At 45.7% G+C, this 14249-nt stretch overlaps 1 protein-coding gene across 3 annotated transcripts; it reads left to right on the plus strand.

Annotated features, from left to right (window-relative positions):
- The first annotated feature begins 9627 nt into the window (after positions 1-9627).
- On the plus strand, positions 9628-13971 carry LOC120924682 (E3 SUMO-protein ligase ZBED1-like). 3 transcript variants are annotated; one of them, XM_040335682.1, is made up of 5 exons: positions 9628-10127; positions 10677-10837; positions 10963-11095; positions 11657-13205; positions 13406-13971. In XM_040335682.1, exons 4-5 carry the CDS (start codon positions 11754-11756, stop codon positions 13892-13894), a joined length of 1941 nt encoding a protein of 646 aa, XP_040191616.1. In that variant the 5' UTR covers positions 9628-10127; positions 10677-10837; positions 10963-11095; positions 11657-11753; the 3' UTR covers positions 13895-13971. The 3 variants fall into 3 exon arrangements, with proteins under 3 accessions (XP_040191616.1, XP_040191615.1, XP_040191618.1); XM_040335681.1 differs by lacking the exon at positions 9628-10127 and having other exon boundaries at positions 10319-10837; XM_040335684.1 differs by lacking the exons at positions 9628-10127; positions 10677-10837 and having other exon boundaries at positions 10869-11095.
- The last annotated feature ends 278 nt before the right edge of the window (positions 13972-14249 follow it).

Consider the following 14249-nt stretch of genomic DNA (forward strand, 5'->3'; position numbering starts at 1 on the left):
ACCTGAGGTCTTTAAGTGGTTAAAATGCCTCTTTCCAAGAGGGTTAAACATAGAGCTAGATTTAAATTGTTTTATTAATAACTTTTGAGTACACCTAGGGATTTTTTTCAAGATTTGTGTCTAAACTTCTCTAAAATATTCTTTCTCTAAAACTTTTCATTTATTGTTTCAGATACCTTGTAGAGACATTATGGTCATTTATTTATAACTGTGATTTAGGATCTCTGTGACTGGGAGATATGGCATTATAAGAGTATCTGGCAGTTTAGTTACTCTATATCAGTGTTCCCCAACCCCCGGGCCGCGGACCGGTACCGGTCCGTGGATCAACCGGTACCGGGCCGCCGAGGACAGTGGCATATCCAAGCTATGGAAAGTGCCATGGGCGCCAAGCGGGGGGGGGGGGGCGACAAAAAAAAAACACTCATAAATAAAAATTCTCACCCGTTCTGTGGCCGCCTCCTATAGCCCCAGCGCTTGCGGCAGCACAGAAATCAACTTCGGTATTTTATACCATGGATGGAATCAGGACTGGCATGGAGAGAAAGACAGGCGCCGGCTGCGGGCGCCCCCATGCTTTCCTGTGAATGGGATCGCCCAGTCCCCGTGTATCTGACTTGCGGAGGCTCCACCCAAGCTCCGCCTACCCTCCTCTGCGCATCGCAGCTTCATCCACCGGGCCCGAGTGCGAGCGAAAGTGTCACTCGTGAGGTGAAGTCAGTGAGGAACAGAAGAACTATTGGACGGTCCCCCAGCCAGGCAGTACGGTACACACACATCACACTGTGTAACGATGTACTGCCATTCAGATTCTGCCAAGCAGGCAACCTAATAAATATATTAGGTGCTAAATACTTGTTGCCCTAAAAAAAAAACTTTTAACATTGCATTTATGAGAATAATGACTATTAGAATCGGCTGTTTTTTAAAAAAAAAATACGTCTGTACATACCGTTTCCTATATGTGTTCTCACCGCCGCTTCCGGGTATGATGGTCGGGGCTGGGCGTTCCTAATTGACTGACAGGCATCCGACCGACGCATACATCGCGTCATGAGATGCCGAAAGAAGCCGAACGACGGTGCGCAGGCGCCGTATAGAGCCGCACCGACGTTCGGCTTCTTTCGGCATCTCGTGACGCGATGTATGCGACAGTCGGAAGCCTGTCAATCAGATAGGAACACCCAGTCCCGACCATCATACCTGGAAGCGGCGGTGAGAACACATATAGGAAACGGTATGTACAGACGTATTTTTTAAAAAAAACAGCCGATTCTAATAGTCATTAAACTCATAAATGCAATGTTAAAAGTTTTTTTTAGGGGAACCTCCACTTTAATAAAGATAGTGCTAAATATATGGAATAAATAAGTTAGAATTATGCATAGATATCCTAAATAAAGTGATTTGTGCAAGTAGTACCTGCTGTTGAACAAATCACTTTATTTATATCTATGGCTATGCATAATTATAATTAATTTAATCCATATTATGCAAGCACTATATTGGATGGGCTGCTTGCTTCTGTTTGAGACTTTGCCTGGCACATGATGCCAGGCTTAGGCTATTTTCCCTCTGTGGCGTTGCGCTATTGGCGGTAAACCGTCGCTATTTGAGCGGCGCTTTACTGTAGTTTTGGCGGCGCTATTCAGCCGCTAGCAGGGCGCCTCAAAGATGCGGCTCGCAGGACTTTGAGCTTCCTGCCAGCACACCACTAGCGGCCCAAAAAGGGTTAAAACCACCCGCAAAGTGCATCTGCAGCGATGCATTGCTGGCGGTTCAGCGGCGCTGCCGATTGATTTCAATGGGCAGGGGCGCTTTCGAATCAGTGTGTACACTGTTCCTACAGCGCCTCAAAGATGCGGCTAACAGGACTTTTTTATTGTCCTGCCAATGCACCGCTCCAGTGTTAAAGCCCTCGGGCTTTCACATTGGAGTGCTCTATTTTGTAGCGCTGTAGCACCTGCAAAGCGCCCTGAAAGACTGGCTCCATTCACTCCTGTGTGAAGAAAGCCAGAGGGCTTGAACACTGGAGCAGTGCGTTGGCAAGACATTAAAAAATGTCCTGCAAGCAGCATCTTTGAGGCGCTGTAGGAGTGGCTCCTAAAGTGCCCCTGCCCATTGAAATCAAAGCGGTGCTTTGCAGGCGGTTTTTTTAAAACCCTTTCTCGGCTGCTAGCGGAGGTTAAAAGCGCCCAGCTAGCGGCTGAACAGTGCCGCAAAAAAGATGGTAAAGTTCCGTTAAAAAATAGCAGCACTTTACCACCGATGCCCCCACCCCCCCCAGTGTGAAAGAGGCCTTAAAGTCATCATCATGTGCGATTGTGCGTGTGTGCTAAGCAGACAAGGCCGCTGGTGATCCTACTCCCTCTCTCCCCCTGTACAGTGTCAGAGGCGCTGGAGCAGCAGTGGCGGAGGACTGTATCCATCCACTGCATCGCTGCGTGTCCCTGATCATCACAGTGCCACTGCCAGTGAGTGTGACCTGTCTGTGTTCCACTGCGTGCAGTCACTGTCTCTGATGTTCCGTTCCACTCTGCCTTTCTGCCCAGTGCTGTGCCTGTACACTGCATGATCCGCCCCCATGGAGGCCACTCTCTCCCTCCTGCTAAATGCCCATACACCGCACGATTCCTTTGCATTTATGGGTACTGATGTTACTGTATTTTTTAGTTCTGGAATGGCCGCATTTATGGATGCTGGCAGGTGAGGCCGCATTTATGGATGCTGGCAGGTGAGGCCGCATTTATGGATGATGGTAAGGCCGCATTTATGGATGCTGGCAGGTGAGGCCGCATTTATGGATGATGGTAAGGCCGCATTTATGGATGCTGGTAAGGCCGCATTTATGGATGCAGGTAAGGCCGCATTTATGGATGCTGGTAAGGCCGCATTTATGGGTGCTGGCAGGTGAGGCTGCATTTATGGATGCTGGTAAGGCCGCATTTATGGGTGCTGGCAGGTGAGGCTGCATTTATGGATGCTGGTAAGGCCGCATTTATGGGTGCTGGCAGGTGAGGCTGCATTTATGGATGCTGGTAAGGCCGCATTTATGGGTGCTGGCAGGTGAGGCCGCATTTATGGATGCTGGTAAGGCCGCATTTATGGGTGCTGGCAGGTGAGGCCGCATTTATGGATGCTGGTAAGGCCGCATTTATGGATGCTGGCAGGTGAGGCCGCATTTATGGATGCTGGTAAGGCCGCATTTATGGATGCTGGCAGGTGAGGCCGCATTTATGGATGATGGCAAGGCCGCATTTATGGGTGCTGGCAGGTGAGGCCGCATTTATGGATGATGGTGAGGCCGCATTTATGGATGATGGCAAGGCCGCATTTATGGGTGCTGGCAGGTGAGGCCGCATTTATGGATGATGGTGAGGCCGCATTTATGGATGATGGCAAGGCCGCATTTATGGGTGCTGGCAGGTGAGGCCGCATTTATGGATGATGGTGAGGCCGCATTTATGGATGATGGCAAGGCCGCATTTATGGGTGCTGGCAGGTGAGGCCGCATTTATGGATGATGGTGAGGCCGCATTTATGGATGCTGGTGAGGCCGCATTTATGGATGCTGGCAGGTGAGGCCGCATTTATGGATGATGGTAAGGCCGCATTTATGGATGCTGGTAAGGCCGCATTTATGGGTGCTGGCAGGTGAGACTGCATTTATGGATGCTGGTAAGGCCGCATTTATGGGTGCTGGCAGGTGAGGCCGCATTTATGGATGCTGGTAAGGCCGCATTTATGGATGCTGGCAGGTGAGGCCGCATTTATGGATGATGGCAAGGCCGCATTTATGGGTGCTGGCAGGTGAGGCCGCATTTATGGATGATGGTGAGGCCGCATTTATGGATGCTGGTGAGGCCGCATTTATGGATGCTGGCAGGTGAGGCCGCATTTATGGATGCAGGTGAGGCCGCATTTATGGATGCTGGTAAGGCCGCATTTATGGGTGCTGGCAGGTGAGGCCGCATTTATGGATGCTGGTAAGGCCGCATTTATGGATGCTGGCAGGTGAGGCCGCATTTATGGATGATGGTGAGGCCGCATTTATGGATGCTGGCAGGTAAGGCCGCATTTATGGATGATGGTGAGGCCGCATTTATGGATGCTGGCAGGTGAGGCCGCATTTATGGATGATGGTGAGGCCGCATTTATGGATGCTGGTGAGGCCGCATTTATGGATGCTGGCAGGTGAGGCCGCATTTATGGATGATGGTGAGGCCGCATTTATGGATGCTGGTGAGGCCGCATTTATGGGTGCTGATGTTACTGCAATTATGGGTGCTGATGTTGCTGCAATTATGGGTGCTGGTAAAGCCGCATTTATGGGTGCTGATGTTACTGCATTTATGGGTGCTGGTAAGGCCGCATTTATGGGTGCTGGCAGGTGAGGCCGCATTTATGGATGATGGTGAGGCCGCATTTATGGGTGCTGATGTTACTGCAATTATGGGTGCTGATGTTACTGCATTTATTGGTGCTGATGTTACTGCATTTATTGGTGCTGATGTTACTGCATTTATGGGTGCTGATGTTACTGCAATTATGGGTGCTGATGTTACTGCAATTATGGGTGCTGATGTCACTGCATTTATTGGTGCTGATGTTACTGCAATTATGGGTGCTGATGTTACTGCAATTATTGGTGCTGGTAAAGCCGCATTTATGGGTGCTGATGTTACTGCATTTATGGGTGCCGTTACCATTACCGTATTTATGGGTGCTGATATTACTGGAGCCAGAGGGGTCGGCAAAATTAGGTTTTGCCTAGGACATCAACAATCCTCTCTGTCCTCATCACACTGCGTCCCTCTCCATCTGTCACCAGTGTCCCTCCCTGTCCCTTGATTGTGTGTTAGTAACTCATACAAAAACAATGACACACACTGTGTGCACCAATGTATTTTAATGAGTTGGCATCATCAGTGATTTTTTTTTATATCACTGTGTGCCTGCGGCCCATTGTGTGTGTGTGCCACAGTCAGCATGTGTATCTGAGAGCATGTGTATGGGTCATTGTCAGTGAAAAGGTTATCTGAAAGATGGGTTTCAAATGGTTTGACAGGGGCGCAGTTTCAGTGCTTGCCATAGGCACCATTTTCTGCATTGAAAGGGGGCACAGTCATCTTTTGTGATTTATATATATTTCACAGTTATTTTATCTGGCAAAACACTATTTTATGTTTTTATTGTTTCCGATTGTGAGCACAGTTAAGTGTATGCTGCCAGATTTGTGCACTTTCTGATTTTTTCACTTTATATTAATATTTATATGTTTTTTTGATACACTGGTCATATATTTATAACACTGATCACATTTTTGCGCTGATAGTTTTTGGATCTACATTCGGATTTAGGTGACGTCTGGAGCTAATCGGCTGCAAGCAGAAGTGAAGTGGAGTGAAGAGAAAGAGAAGGTATCACTCTTCTAGCTCTTCTATCTGTTCACCGGTACTCATGTGTGTACTGACGTGTTATTGTGTCTGCTTTAACCCACAAATTAGCAAAAATGAGTATGAAACAGACATCGTTAGAAAGTTTCCTTGGGAAGAAAAAAAGGCCCAGCGAACAGACAGAAGAAGAGCCTTCAACATCAAAGAAACATGCAACTTTTAACAGACAATACCATGAGTCCTATTTGAAATATGGATTTATCGGGACAGGTGATTCCCACGCACCAAAACCGCTCTGCATAGTTTGCGGCGAGAAGCTCTCTAATGAGGCAATGAAGCCTTCAAAACTGCTTCGCCACTTGACCGCCAAGCACCCTGGCATGAAAGACAAGCCCCTGGAGTATTTTGAAAGAAAAAAACGGGAGCACGAAGCACAGAAGAAATTTATGAGGGCCACCACATCAATAAAGGAGAATGCACTGAGAGCATCATATTTGGTGGCTAACCGCATTGCTAAGGCTAAAAAGCCATTTACTATCGGTGAAGAATTGATCTTGCCCTCCACTAAAGACATTTGCCGTGAACTTCTAGGAGAGGCTGCTGTGGAAAAGGTAGGACATGTGCCTTTGTCAGCTAGCACTGTGACTAGGCGCATTGAGGAAATAGCCGAAGACATTGAGGCACAATTGTTGGAGAGGATTAATACATCACCGTGGTATGCACTCCAGGTTGACGAATCTACAGATATCGACAACAAGGCACTACTACTTGTTTATGTGCGATATCTACATCAGGAGGATGTGCATGAGGATTTGTTATGTGCACTCTCTTTGCCAACCAACACCACAGGAGCAGAACTGTTCAAGTCACTGGATGGTTATATATCAGGAAAACTGAAATGGTCCTTTTGTGTCAGCATATGCACAGACGGAGCTGCTGCCATGACCGGACGACTGTCTGGTTTAACTGCTCGGATTAAGGAGGTTGCACCTGAGAGTGAATCTACGCATTGTATCATTCACAGGGAAATGCTGGCAAGCCGAAAAATGTCACCGGAATTTAACAGCGTATTGATGGATGTCATTAAAATTATTAACCACATCAAAGCACACGCACTTAACTCGCGCCTGTTTGAGCAACTTTGTGAGGAGATGGACGCAGAGTACAGATGCCTTCTCTTATACACAGAAATAAGATGGTTATCCAGAGGAAAATCGCTAACCAGAGTATTTGAATTACGAGAGCCATTGCAAAGATTTCTCTCAGAAAAGAAGTCACCGCTGGCAGCACATTTCAGTGACAAGGTATGGGTCGCAAAACTGGCTTACCTGTGTGACATATTCAGCCTGCTCAATGAACTCAATCTGGGCCTTCAGGGGAAAATGACAACTGTTTTCAAGTTGTCAGACAAAGTTGCTGCATTTAAAGCCAAACTGGATTTGTGGGGACGGCGCGTGAACAGAGGCATTTTGGACATGTTTCAGACATTAGCGGGGATTTTAGGCGAGACTGAGCTTGAACATTCATTCTGCCAGTTGGTGCATGATCACCTGTCTTTGCTTTCAAAAGAGTTTGAGCGCTACTTCCCAACCACAAAAGACCCACGAACTGGTAAGGAATGGATCCGCGACCCATTTGCCAGCAAATCAGGCGAATCTAGCATGTCTATGCAACAAGAAGAACAACTGCTGGAGATTGCAAATGACGGTGGCCTTAAAACTACGTTTGAGACAACAACTCTGCCGGTGTTCTGGATTAAAGTCATGGCGGAATACCCTGAGATTGCCACCAAAGCACTTAAATCTCTATTGCCATTTCCGACAACCTATCTGTGTGAAGCGGGGTTTTCTGCAGTGACAGCAACCAAAACAAAACAACGGAATAAACTGGACATAAGCAACACACTTCGGGTGTCATTGTCTCCTATTACCCCCAGATGGAACCGTCTCGTTGCAAAGAAACAAGCTCAGGGTTCTCATTGATTTGGCATTCTTGTTAGTTAAATAAAATAAATCACTTTATATTCATTTTTTGGTGTAGCTGTATTTAATTTTGAAGGCATGCTTAAATACAATTAAATGAAAATTATTAAATCAAAACAAGCGGGCCACGGAAAAATTATCAAACGTTTACTGGTCCGCGGCGATAAAAAGGTTGGGGAGCACTGCTCTATATGATATATTTGAGTTTATATCTTAACCCCACCCATTTTTAATAATTTCTAATCTTTTAAATATAGAGATTTTTTTTTTTTAAATAACATTTATTAAATATCTGTAAACTTTTTAAATATATATAATACTATTAGATGAAAATCGATGCATGTTTAATGCATATAAGCCACTATTTGCATAGATATCTTGTTGCCATATTGTTGCGCATAAATATGCGCATAAGGAACATCATGATTTTTGTAATAGGTGGATATGTTCGCTTAGTAGTTTTTAAAAAAAAAAAAAATTCCCGCCGACTAAGCTGTCCATAGAGAATTGTTTTAAATATTAATATAAATGTATATCCATAAGTCCTAATTTCATCATTGTATGTAAACCAGTGTAATCTGTTCAGCTGGTGAACTGTGGTGATAAGGCGTAGGAGAAGTTGTTGCGGAGGTGGGGGATATCCGCCCTCACCTCACACCGCCTTCTAAACAACACTCCCGCCCGAAGGCATGTGGCTATTGGCCATGATACCGACGGGCCAACCCTTTACATGGGGATTGGCTGGGTGCGCTCGCCGCGGCTGATTGAAGGTTGCGACGCACGCGGTTGAAATTTGCATTGAGTGTACGGAACCGCAACCACTATTTAAAAGAAGGTACTAACAACTGTGTAGCCAATCCCATGAGTAAGTCATTCGTGACGAAACATGTCGGGGCGTGGCTACACAGCTGTCATTTGAATTTGTGAAACGGACGTGACAGGAGGGTGTGAGGAGCAGTTCGTTTACAACCAGCGGACGAGAGCGGGAGGTTTTCTAAGACTGGGGATCGTTGCCGTGCAGTGTGGTGGGGGTGGTGAGAATCTTTTGAATTGAGTGCAGGCCCGCCGTGGCCATAGTTCATCAGCTGAGAGATAAGGAGAGGATCTTGAGCTTGCTGTGATCACTGCTTTTTATTTGGCCTTTTTTGTGAGTTGAACCATTGAAGATTTGTATGTGGTGTTTTTTTAAACTGCTTGGCAATATTACACTATTGTGCAATTCTCTTTGATTTTCATGTGGAGCCAATCCAATCACTGTGATGTAAACTGAGTTTTTCGATTTTAATTTGGAAAATTCTATATTTGATTTGGAAAATCTTTATGCTGTTTTTGCCGAAACAAGAGAGTGCGAGGCAAATCGTTTTGGTGAGTGACCATTTTGATGGGTGGAGGATTCACTGATCACTTCTGGTGTGGTAGAAGATTTTGAAGATTACAAGATTTTTTTTACCATTTATGAACTTTTATACTTTATCACTTTCATTTATTCACGGGTTCATCTACTTAGTTTTTTTTGGACATTTAATAACATTTATTTGTCACTATATTTTTGTTTATGTGTATGTTTATCACATACGTGAGCGCTGTTTAGTATATATATTTTTTGTAAGTTCAATCACACAATTATATACACATTGTTTTCACATTTATTTTGTTTAAAACAGCAGCTAGGAGATCTCTGTTTACCACCGCTGCGCTATAGAGGATAGATAATCAGGAGGGCGCATTTACTTGAATTACCATCTATTTTTGATACATATACATCCCAGGTGTTGTACATATATTTATACACTGTATAGTTTAGCTAGATCAGCTATTCCTATTTGTCAGGCAGTTGATTGTGCTAGCTGCAGTGTTCTAACGTGTTGTATTGCCCGTGTGCTGTATAGTTTGCACCTAAACCTACTTGGTGTTTACTGCACTTGTGCTGTATAGTTTGCATCTAAAATGTACTTGGTGTTTACTGCACTTGTAGTGTTTAGTTTGCACTTAAACCTACTTGGTGTTAACTGCACGTGTCCTCTGCAGTTTGTACCTAAATCTACGAGGTGTGTGTACTGATTTTGTCCTCTTCAGGCCATTATAATGTCTGGAAGGACAACAAAGAGGCAGAGAGTCACAAGGGCAAGCAGGCTCTGCATCTAGAGGCAACAGTGCTGGTGGTGGACACGGTGCATCCTCTTCAGCACGTGGCCGTTTGACACGCTTGTCCTTTTTGGGAGCTGGCCGTGTTGAGCCTCAACATTAGGGCTGTCGAATATAATCGATGCAGCGATGCATCGCGATTCGACCCCCGGCGATTCTGCATCGATGCGGTTGCTTTAAATAATCGATGCATGTTGATGACGTCAGCGTCGCGTCCGCCTTGCAGAGCCGAGTCGGAAAAAAAAGTTTTTTGGCGCCTTCTTTCCCGCCTCCCGCTGACGTGACGACAGTGACACCCCCCTCCCCCTGTGTCGCACGTGTGAGTCGACTCGTGAGGAGGACTGGAGAGGAGACGGACGGAGCAGCACTGAGCACAGCGGACCCGTCCTCGTACCCCCAAGAGCGCTCAGAGTGTACAAAAGAAAAAAAACAGGCTGACAGTGTCTTGCAGGGGGACAGAGGAGGAGGAGACCGCAGGACTGGAGTGAAGGAGACGAGTGAGACCCGAGCTAGGCCGCAGCCACCGCCTGACACAGTGCCGCACACTCAGACACAGTGAGAGCAGCAGTGGCAGGCAGCACATGCCACATGGGAGCACAAACTGGTTAGTAAGTTACCCTTCTGCATTTTTTTGGGGGATTTTTATTATTTTTGGGGGGGAGATGATGATCTGCTTCTGCACAATTGCACACTGTCTGACTGTCTGGCATATCTTTGTATTACTGTGATGCATGTGATCAGTGATCACTCACTAAGACCTCTAACTTAGTTTACAGCATTGCAAAAAGCTGCAAGTCAAATACACTATGTGTATTGAATACACTACAGTCAGTGGCAGCTTTTTGCAATGCTGTAAAGTTAGAGGTCTTAGTGAGTGATCACTGATCACATCATTTACAAAGATATGCCAGACAACACTGTTTGCAACTGTTCAATACTGCTGTTCTTGGGATTGTCATGTGGTTTAAAGCACAACTATTTAACAATATAACATGCCTGCCTGCCTGTTTGGTTACTTAAAAAATAAAACATTTTGACTGTTCTGTCCCATACATCTTGAACTGGGTATTTTACAATTTTTAATTTTACCCCCCTTTTCACTTTCCAGTTTCGTGATGCAATCAATCAATCAATTGCTATCTTTTTTTTTTAGGAGAGGGAGACCAGCCCATCCGTTACCCGGCTCGCAGGACAGGGAGCTAGGCCGCAGCTGCCAGTGCCACACACTCCGAGTCCCTTCATCATCACAGGCAGCAGGAGAGGAGACCCGCAGGTGCCACGTGCCAGCCAGACTCTGCCACCTTGTTGTGACAGGTAGGTGACCATCACACAGATACACCACTCACAGAGACTGCAGCTGCTCACTGCCTGTTACCGTACCTAAAAAAAAAAATTGTCACTTGTGTCACCTCACCTGTCCGTTTTTCCTCACTCCTCAGGCTCAGTCCAGTCCACCACAGGCAGGAGGAGAATCGCTCCACCACCAGCAGCCAGCAGTGCCACCACCACCACCACCACCACCACCACCACCAGCACCACCGTCGTCGTTATCATCGTATCATCATTAATCAGGTAGGAAAACTAATAAACATCATCTTTCACATTATATTAAATAACTATGTCATGAAAGGTTTAATGAGTTTAAGTGACAATCACCAGACCATACCATTGCCATTTAATGTTGGCGGGACATGTTGTTGTTGTGTTATAGCAGCCAGTTTGTGATCTCAAATAATGCCAGTGTACCAGATTGGAGAAGGAGAGAGAGTGCGATATAACGTGACCGGCTGTCGCTGACTCTCTGAGACTGTGACCATTGCAATGCCAATGCATTGACCAATGACCATGACCACCACCAGTTGAGTTGACCAACCACCGGCGGCAGACGAGATGAGGGGCCAGGGCGCATTTTTTCTTTTACACATGATGAATAATGATAGTTGACACTTGACAAGTTGACAGCGACTGCGACTAACTGCGTGTGTGGGGGGGGGGGTAGAATAATAAATGAGGATTTTACATATCATACAATTACATACATACTAGAAAGAAACGTGTTACTTTTTCTGTTGATCTCGTGGCAGGCTTTAGGCTTAGTCACTCAAATTTTTTTATTTTTTTTTAAACTGACAGAGTTTGACAACATCATCGTCACGTCAAGACTTGTGTCATCCCTACTCACAAATTCACATAGATGCCTGGCATGCATTGCATTTGCTAGTAAATAAAAATGGCAGAAGTAGAACAAAAGGAACGAGAGATAAAAAATGCACCTAGCTTTTTAAAAGCAAACATCTGGGAACATTTTGGCTTTTATGAAAAAAGTGGGAAGCACGAATTGGACAAGTCATACGCTGTGTGTAAAATCTGTCACACAAAAATTAAATATCTAGGGAATACTACTAATCTGAGAAACCACGTCAGCCGTTTTCACCCAGAAATGCTAAAACCTACCACCACCACCACCACCAAGGAAATGAACCCAGATCAGCCAAAAATTGATGCAATGTTACAGTCAACTTTGCCGCCCAACTCTGAAAAGGTAAAGAGAATAACAAAAGCTGTGGCAGCTTTCATAGCGAAGGACCTGCGCCCTTACTCTGTTGTGGAAAACAGTGGGTTTCGCTACCTTTTGAAGACGATAGAGCCGCGTTACAAGATCCCGTCACGAAGTCACTTTACAGAAAACGTCATTCCTGCACTCTACCACGAAACCAAAGCTAAGATAATTGCATCAATGAGCCAAGCAAGTCGAGTCGCAATAACGTGTGATTCCTGGACTTCAGTCACGACAGAGTCTTATGTTACAATAACAGCACATTATGTTAGTAAGGACTGGCAGATTTTGTCGCATGTACTGCAAACGAGAGCCATTTATGAGTCTCACACGGGTGCTCATCTGGCAGAGCTACTTTCTCATGTTGTGGAAGAATGGCAGCTGTCCGATAAATCTGTAGTGCTTGTGACCGACAACGCGTCAAACATGATAGTTGCAGCTCAAGTTGGAAAATTCCCCCATGTGAAATGCTTCGCCCATACACTGAATCTTGCATCCCAGCGAGCGTTGAAAGTGGCCACTCTCTCTAGGCTTCTTGGCAGAGTACGTCGGATATCCACATTCTTTCACCGCAGCACTAGAGCAAGCCACTGTCTAAAAGAGAAACAGAAATGTCTTGGCTTGAAGAATCATAAGCTGATAACTGATGTGGCAACAAGATGGAACAGTGCATACGACATGGTCGAGAGGTTCTTGGAACAACAACCTGCAGTCTGTGCCACCTTGCTGTCTCCAGAAGTCAGAAGAGGAGAGTCCGATCTCTGCACTCTAAACGAAACAGATGTGTCAAATGCAGAGGACGCCGTGAGTGCATTAAAGCCAATGAAGGATGCAACCATGCTGATGTCAGAAGAGCGCAATCCAACAGTTTCTCTCATTGCCCCTATAAATGCACAACTTCTCCAGAGCATGACAGACACGATGGGAGACACACCCATGATCCATGAGATCAAGAATTCTATTAGAACAGATCTCCAGAAGAGGTACAGCAGTGAGGCCGAGAAGAAGATCCTTCATACAGCCTCTGCACTGGATCCTCGCTTTAAGGGACTGCCTTTCATCCTCACAGATGAAGAAAGATTGGAGATATTTAAAGGAGTCACTGAGGAAGCTGCATCCTTGGAGGTAATTAAATTAATTTGAAGAATTCCATCATGTTTCTTCTTGAAACGACAGTAGCACTACCACGCTTCTGAATCTGATGCGGTGCGGGAACTGTACTGTCCGTTTCCTGTGCTTTTTCATCACCCCATCAGAATCAAAGGCATTGACATTTGTGTTTTTACTTATTGTTTTTTTTCCGTTTCTTTTTTGTTCAAACACAGATTACATCAGATGAGAGTGAGAGGACACAAGAGGATCATCAAGTGCCTAGAAGAAAACGAACTCTGGAAGAAGAGGACAGTTCACCCATCGAAGACAACCATTCTCCATCTCCACCATCTCCTCCCAAAAAGGCCAGATCGCTGCTCGTGAGTTTGCTGGGACAGTCTTTCACTGACACTGAAGGTACAATAGAACCCAAAAAGACCCCCTATGCCAAGGCTGAAGAGGAAATGGAAAACTATTGTAAAGCCCCACCTCTGCCTCTCACTGAGGACCCTTTGAACTGGTGGCGTGAGCATGAGGTCATATTTCCCCTCCTTTCTCGGCTGTCAAAGCAATACTTGTGTATCCCAGGTACAAGCGTGTCTGCAGAGCGGGTTTTCTCCACTGCAGGAGATGTGGTAACTGCAAAAAGAAGCGCCCTCAAACCAGACCATGTAGATCAATTGGTGTTCTTACAGAAAAATCTACATGTTCCCAAATGCTGAGCAGTGTTTTTAATTTTATAGATTTTGTTTATAGCATTGTCTCTGCCACTGAAATTTTTTATTTCTCTGTCTCCCCTGCCAGACTCCCCTTTTCCCTTCCCCTCCCCTTTTCCCCCTTCCCCTTCCCTTTTCCCTTCCCCTTCCCTTTTCCCTTCCCTTTCCCTCCCCTTTCCCTCCCCTTTTCCCTTTCCCTCCCCTTTTCCCTTTCCCTCCCCTTTTCCCTTTCCCTCCCCTTTTCCCTTTCCCCTTTCCCTCCCCTTTTCCCTTTCCCTCCCCTTTTCCCTTTCCCTCCCCTTTTCCCTTTCCCCTTTCCCTCCCCTTTTCCCTTTCCCTCTCCCTCCCCTTTTTCCCTCTC

The sequence above is a fragment of the Rana temporaria genome, chromosome 1, assembly GCF_905171775.1.
Source record: "Rana temporaria chromosome 1, aRanTem1.1, whole genome shotgun sequence".
NCBI classification, from domain to species: domain Eukaryota; kingdom Metazoa; phylum Chordata; class Amphibia; order Anura; family Ranidae; genus Rana; species Rana temporaria.